We start from the raw sequence: 7025 nt of genomic DNA on the forward strand, positions 1-7025 counted from the left end.
CACTGATCGAGTTCAATTTCATTTAGAGTTAGTCATAATAATTCGTAATCTTTTGTCATAGGTTAATCATAATGAACCTCATAAAGATAATAATAATAATAATAAATGGCAAACAAATTAAAGGAAAATAAAAAATTCAAATCAGCAAAATATACAAATTTTAACAATACACAAATTTGTGACACATCAGTAATTAAAACTCCTCCAAACACAGTTTTTAGCAAAATTTGAATGTTTAGAATCCCAAAACCATTTGATTGAGAAAAAACAAATCAACTGGCTCAATTTTCAGTGGCAAAACTTCAGAAGCAGAGAGCAAAACCCCAAAAGAGATTGGAGTTCATTTCTTTGACCAGATAAATTATTCTTAATATATTGTTCTGAAAACAAGCATTCTATCGTTGTGATGTTAGATAGGTGTCTCCAAAAATTCTTTTATAAAAAGGGAAAAGGACACAGATCTAGTCAGAATCTGAATTCTCAAACTTCCCAACTTCCTTTTTTAGAAAGATTCATTGGTAAAATGTAGTTATAAAAGTCACATCTACACTTGTATGTAGCTAAATTGTTGGAGTTTATGTGACATTTTCAACGAAGATGCAGGTGAATCAAAATACAAGGTGTTTGCATTCCACAAGATCTGTGGAAAGCAATTCTCAACATGTTCCCCCTCTTGAAAAACCATGTTTACCTTATCAGTTGACATGATCCAACCATCGCCCCTGAGCAGTAGCTACATGAAACTGGCTAATATTTACACAATTTATTTACAGCCTTTGCTAACCTTGGACAGAGTCCTAAATGATAAATGTATGGCAATCGACTTAACAACGGTTCAAGTATAATGTACATAATCAAATAGAGGGTTTGAAAGAAACCTAGTTTTGTTGCCCTGTCATACAAGCTTTCTTACCCACTGAGCATGGCTGTGGACACAATTTCTGAATTACCAGTCCCCATGACTTCCTCATCGCTGGGATTATCTGCTTCCTTGAAACAAGAACTTAGCCACAACATGAACACCGTGGCGATAATGCCTCCCGCAGCAAACAAAGATGACCTCTTTCCTATTGATAGCTTGTTCCCAATGATTTCCACAATTATGATGGTTATCAAATCACCTGTCCACACCAGAGCGTTTAATCAGTTTTCGACTCAATATTAAGTACAAATCCAACAGTGTGCCTTGAGAGGACTCTATTGATATTTACTTATTAAGTAAAAAGAGGAAAGGGGAAAGACCTCCAGCAGATGTGAAACACCAGATTGCTTGAACAACTGACTTCATAGACACCGGGGCCTGTGAATATGCAAATTCCAATCCAGTGACACTAAATAATACTTCTGCTGCTGTCAGTATTGCATACTGAGGTATCTGCCAAAGAATTGATATTTGCTCTGAGTTTTCCGTTGGATAAGCTAAGTTCATACGATCCCAATTTTCAGGCTCCGAACCTGAGAAAGTATTGATATAAGATGTGATGGATCCTGGTGTGGTCCTTTTATCAATGGCCAACTGAAGCAGTCCTGATGTAAAAAATGCAACAGAACACAGGAACATCCCCAAAATCATCCTTCTGATTGCTGTCATAGCAACTCCATGCTTCTCCAGGAAAGGATAAAGTACTTGATCAAAAAGTGGAATGAAAATAAGGACAAGAAGTGGGTCAATAGCCTGTAGCAACATAATCCTGATCATGTTACTAATCAAATCATGTTACCCTAATAGATAATCAATGCTATAACTGACACAGTTGTTTCCATTTTTTTTTATTCAACCATATGTTACCCTAGTTGAATTACCTTAGTTCACCTAAGAAAATTATTCAACAGCATGTTACCCTAGTTCACCTAATTCACTTATGCCCCATTAAAAAAAACGGTTTGTTATCACTTTAATATTAGATAGATAATCCGGGACACAGAATACTCACCGGCATCTGATCAGGTCTAATTACAACATTTCCAAGCCACGACACATGCCCATTCATCTGTGTAGCCTGAAAAACCCATGTAGAGGCCTTCTGACCATACATGCACGAAAACATGAAACCAGGACTGAGGAAAAGACACACTTTGAACAGAGCCTTTACATCTTCAACTTCCTCTGCACCGCATCCTGACTTAGCAGCATCAAGCCAATGAGAAGCACGGATAGAGCCTCCTCCACAATCGATTTCCTCATAGTTTTTATAAACAGAATCGCTCTTCCTCAGCCTTACAGCATTAACTAGGACTTTCACAACAGTGGAAAAAACACTCCCAACTGCCCGCCTGTCTACATAGTCTTTCCGGCCGACCCAGAATATAAAAGTAGCCAAAACCATGAGAACAGAGGGCATTCCAAAAGCAGCTGCATATGAGACATTGACCCTCAACAGTGGCGTGAGGAGCATGGACAGGAAGGCTCCCACATTAATTGCAAAGTAAAACACAGAGAAAAATGTAACCCGAAGCTTTTCTTTGGTGTCACCATCGGGCATAGAGAATTCTATCTGATCCCCTCCAAAAGCTGCGACACAGGGTTTAATTCCTCCAGTCCCAAATGCTATGAATAGCAGACCTGTGGCAGTGCTCCACATGGAATAACTCGAGGCTTTTTTAGTTACAGGATCAGGATCAGGTATTGCAGCCATGGACATCACACAGTTGCCCACTGCGTACAGAAGAGATAGAGATAAAATTGTTCGGTATTTGCCCTGCCATATCAAGAAAAAACAGGATAAATATGAATGTGCTCTTATATTCATGTATTTATCAAATTCAAACTCAGACTCGCAGAAAATTTACCAGGAGGGTATCGCTGATTAAGGCTCCCAGAATTGGAGTTGCATAGCATGTCATTGTGAAGAGATGAAACATATCTGTGGATCTGACTTGTGAGAGGCCGAGGCGCTCTGAGAGGAATAAGACGAGGATTGCCTTGAGGCCAAAGAAGGAAAACTTCTCGCAGCATTCGTTCCAGAATATGAATTTGATAGCTGGTGGGAAGGCCCCCAAAAGTTTGATTGCTGAGGAAGAAGAACGAGCAGGTGCTTCTGAGAACTCCAATAGAGGTTGTTGAGGGGTAGTTTCTTGCGGGGATGTCGATGGATAATTGTCTGTGTCTGTTTTTGACACCATGGCTGCTGGAAAAGCTGACAAGGGCAAATGTGGTACGCCGGACTGACCCCAAAGACACGGGGTGAATTTTCAAAGTCTGTTGCACCTGTTGCTGAGCCTGTATTAATTTCTTTTTGGTAACCCACGCAAGGAATCAAAACGATCATATTCATCAATACATAGTAAATGCATTTTATTGTTATTTCATTTCACCAAATTCATATGTTTAAAGAGATTTTTTGGAAGTTTTTCTGATGGGTTTTTCTGGTCAAAATCCAGCAGTAATTTATTGAAATCATCACAAGTTTCTGCACAACCAAACCGTCCCAGGGGTTTTTCAGAGTGCTGAATCCAAATATACAATTAAAAAACCATTTTAAATAATACAAATCAAGATTTAACCTCAATTTTTTCCGCCAAATTCCGTCACCAAAATTTCCAAAAAATCACACTAAAAACAACTCCTCCATTTCAACTTCGGCGGCTCGTCTTCTGACTTAATCGCCAATGCATCCTATTTCACGAGGATTTTTCCACTGCCTCGAGATTGGTAAAAGCCGGTGGGATTTATTGTATAGCAATCTCTTTATACCTGCTTCATTTGTAGCAACATAAAATTTCTTTATTGGGAACCATTCTTCTATATTCGGTATTTGGATGTGAACGCCAAGATTCTTGAATGATTTAGTTTGAATTGGGTACATTAATTTAATTGATTATTCATTTTCTCTTTTTCGGAATGTTCTAATATATCTTACTATTCTTGTATATTTGGTATTTGGAGGTGAACGCTAAGGAACTTGAATTCTTTAGTTTGAAATGGGTATATATTAATTTAATTGAAGAATTCATGTTTTTTTTTCGGAATGTTCTAATATATCTTGAATGATTTAGTTTGAAATGGGTATATATCAATTTTATTGAAGAATTTATGTTTTTTTTTTCGGAATCTTCTAATATATTTTGAATGATTTAGTTTGAAATGGGTATATATCAATTTTATTGAAGAATTCATGTTTTCTTTTGCGGAATCTTTTAATATATCTTTCACTAGATAATTTTATTTTAGGTTTATCTTAGTCTTTATTTATCAATATTTTCTCCTTTTATATTTATTGTCTATTTCTTTATTTTTGTGGATTAGATCATTTGAATGTAGCCAAGTCTCAAGAATTCACAAGGTTGAATTAGAATTTATAAGTTAATCTTATTTTATTTTTTCAGAGAAAGTTAATCTTATTTTATGTGATTACATTATGATATGAATCACAAGGTTGAATTAGAATTTATAAGTTAATCTTATTTGAAATTTAATAAAATTTTATTAGAATTTATAAGTTAATTTTATTTGAAATTTAATAAAATTATATTACAATTTATAAATTTAAGTGAAAAAAAATTTATAATATAAATTAATCTATTTATATATTTAAAAATTTATTTTAAATAACAAAAAATTACAATTAACTCAAAATTTATATTTAATTACAAAGTGAAAATATAGATTAGTTAGATTACACTATTTAAATATGTTATTTATAAAAGTTAATTATTAATTTTATTTTAAAAATTTCAAAATAGTTAATTATATTATTTATAGTTGTATAGTTAATTATTAATTTTATTTTAAAATTTTCAAATAATTATATTATTTATGGTTGTATAGTGAAATAAATATTAGATTAACTTTTATTTGGGTTTTTTTGTTAGTGGATTGCATGTAGTAAGAAAAGATTTGATATATTCCATATAATGACTTTTCAGCCCGTGATTTACTTTTGTGTTAGTGAATTGCATGTAATAAGAAAAGACTTTGGAATATTCCATATAATGACTTTGGAAATAATGAGCAAAGATTACTTGGTTAGCTTGATCGAATTTGGTCAAAGATATTGATAGATTTGTTTATGTTGTAATTTTTCTATTTTCTCGATTACTTTTATTACTAACAACCCAGGACTATAGTTGTGACTATAAAAATTAAATGGATACGTTAATGCATGTGGATCTATACTTCGAAAATAAGACTTGGCTGCTAAAGGCATTGTTTGGGGTAAGGAACCATGGTAGGGAGAAGGAGATTGTAGTTTCAATTACACTAAGAAGATAATAAGTGTTTGTAAGAGAAAAATGGGTATAGTGAGAGTCCTAAAGGCAATAGTCACAATAAAATAAACAAATTATAATTATTATTTTATAATAGAGTTGATTTTTTTTTTTAAATCAGTAGATATACAACTTAAGATGTATAAGGTTCGAAGGTAAATTTTCGATTTTGATAAGAATATAAATAGATCTATTGATGTTTAATTTTCTTGATATGGATTTTCCAAAATAAAATAATATTATTATTATCACTATGTTGTATTTTTTATATTCTTTAGTAATTTATAAATAACAAAAATATAGATAAATGTCTTTCGGATTAATCAGATCATTAAGATTTGGTTGATTTCGAACCAACTAATCTGGTTCATCCTCAGGACAAGGTGAAAAAATCATACAATCTTTATGTATAAATAACAAGGATGCGTCATGGCCTAGGTAAGCTGTCAGATCATTAAGATTTGGTCGATTTCGAACCAACTAATGTGGTTCATCCTCAGGACAAGGTGAAAAAATCATACAATCTTCATGTATAAATAGCAAGGATGCATCATGGCCCAGGTAAGCTGATGAAAACTACCAGTTGGAAATTAGTTAGACTAGTAAATAAATTTTTTTTAAATTTTTAAATTTTTTTTAAAAGGAGATTTAATTTAGTTACAAATGATTAAATAATCTAAATTGGTTGTAAAATAAATTTAGATTATTTAATAATTTGTAACAAAAATAAATCTCTTTTTTAAAAAAATAATAAAAAAATTTAATTTTTAATTTATTTACTAGTCTAACTAATCTCCAACGGCTAGTTTTCATCACTTGGGTCATGATACATCCTTGCTATTTATACATGAAAATTGTATGATTTTTTCACCTTATTTAGAGGACGAGCCACATTAATTAGTTCGAAAGGTCCACCAAATCCTAATGATGTGATTAATCCAAAAGACATTTCTCTACAATATGAATCACAAAAGTCTCAAATCTGACAAAAATATAGTTTTTTAAATAATAAAAATATATTAAAATTATTTGAAATTTAAAAAATTAGTTTCATAAATTATTTTTATACTATTAAACCATTACAATTAAAATTAAATATCATTCAATTAAAAATTTATTAAAATTTAAAATTTATTTAACCTATTTTAATATCATAAAATAAATTAATTAAATATTATCATTAAATTAAAAATATATTAAAATTTAAAATCTATTTAACATGTTTTAATATCATAACATAAATTAAATACCACTTTTTAGGTAAATAAACACATAATTTTTTTTAGGATAAGCAGAATAGGAAGATGGTCATGTTTCATCTATCTAAATATTTTGAAACAGTTAGCAATATGTTTGTGGATACTAAATTTGTAGGCCTCATCATCATGAAATTACCCTGCTGAACATTTTGAATTATCTTTCCAGGTCATTAATAAAAAACGAACAATAGTAAATGATTATTTCTTTCTTTATTTGTGATTCTATGTTATTAAATATTCACGGCATAGTTACCAGTTAGGAAAATAATTTTCAGTGATTTATAAATTATAAGTTAGCAGTACGTTTATGAATTATAAGTTAGCGGTATGTTTTCTTTCTATCGACACATTGAAAAGAATGTGTAAACTAGCAATTGCTCCAAAAGGTGCAAAAAGAGGCAGTAGGTTTGTTAATTTGAAAAAAGTGTACAAGAAAAGTATTTATAGATATGTATGCCATATGTTTTGCATTTTCGAAAGTAGCAAGGTTAATTTTTGAAGATGAAAAGTCATGCATCAGATCTCACCTTTGCATCAGATCTCACCTTTAATTGAAAC

At 31.5% G+C, this 7025-nt stretch overlaps 1 protein-coding gene across 1 annotated transcript; it reads right to left on the minus strand.

The window, feature by feature from the left end:
* Window positions 1–384: 384 nt before the first annotated feature.
* On the minus strand, window positions 385–3235 carry LOC149197759 (uncharacterized). Its single transcript, XM_089403989.1, has 4 exons — window positions 2791–3235; window positions 1935–2699; window positions 1243–1675; window positions 385–1121 (listed from the first exon to the last, which is right to left on the minus strand). The coding sequence occupies exons 1-4, from the start codon at window positions 3121–3123 to the stop codon at window positions 910–912; spliced, it is 1743 nt and encodes a 580-aa protein (XP_089260115.1). The 5' UTR covers window positions 3124–3235; the 3' UTR covers window positions 385–909.
* Between the last annotated feature and the right edge of the window lie 3790 nt (window positions 3236–7025).

This window comes from Pinus tabuliformis, chromosome 2_2, assembly GCF_031772625.1.
Source record: "Pinus tabuliformis cultivar Carrire ecotype Pingquan chromosome 2_2, CPIR1, whole genome shotgun sequence".
In the NCBI taxonomy this organism is placed as follows: domain Eukaryota; kingdom Viridiplantae; phylum Streptophyta; class Pinopsida; order Pinales; family Pinaceae; genus Pinus; species Pinus tabuliformis.

Bases quoted from the DNA above. Each gene is read 5' to 3' on its own strand.
- LOC149197759 (XM_089403989.1), bottom strand. From the start codon at position 3,123: ATGGTGTCAAAAACAGACACAGACAATTATCCATCGACATCCCCGCAA. The intron at 1,676-1,934 runs GTGAGTATTCTG...ATGTTGCTACAG, and splicing joins TTAGACCTGATCAGATGCCG to GCTATTGACCCACTTCTTGT. The intron at 1,122-1,242 runs GTCTTTCCCCTT...TGGTGTGGACAG, and splicing joins GTGTTTCACATCTGCTGGAG to GTGATTTGATAACCATCATA.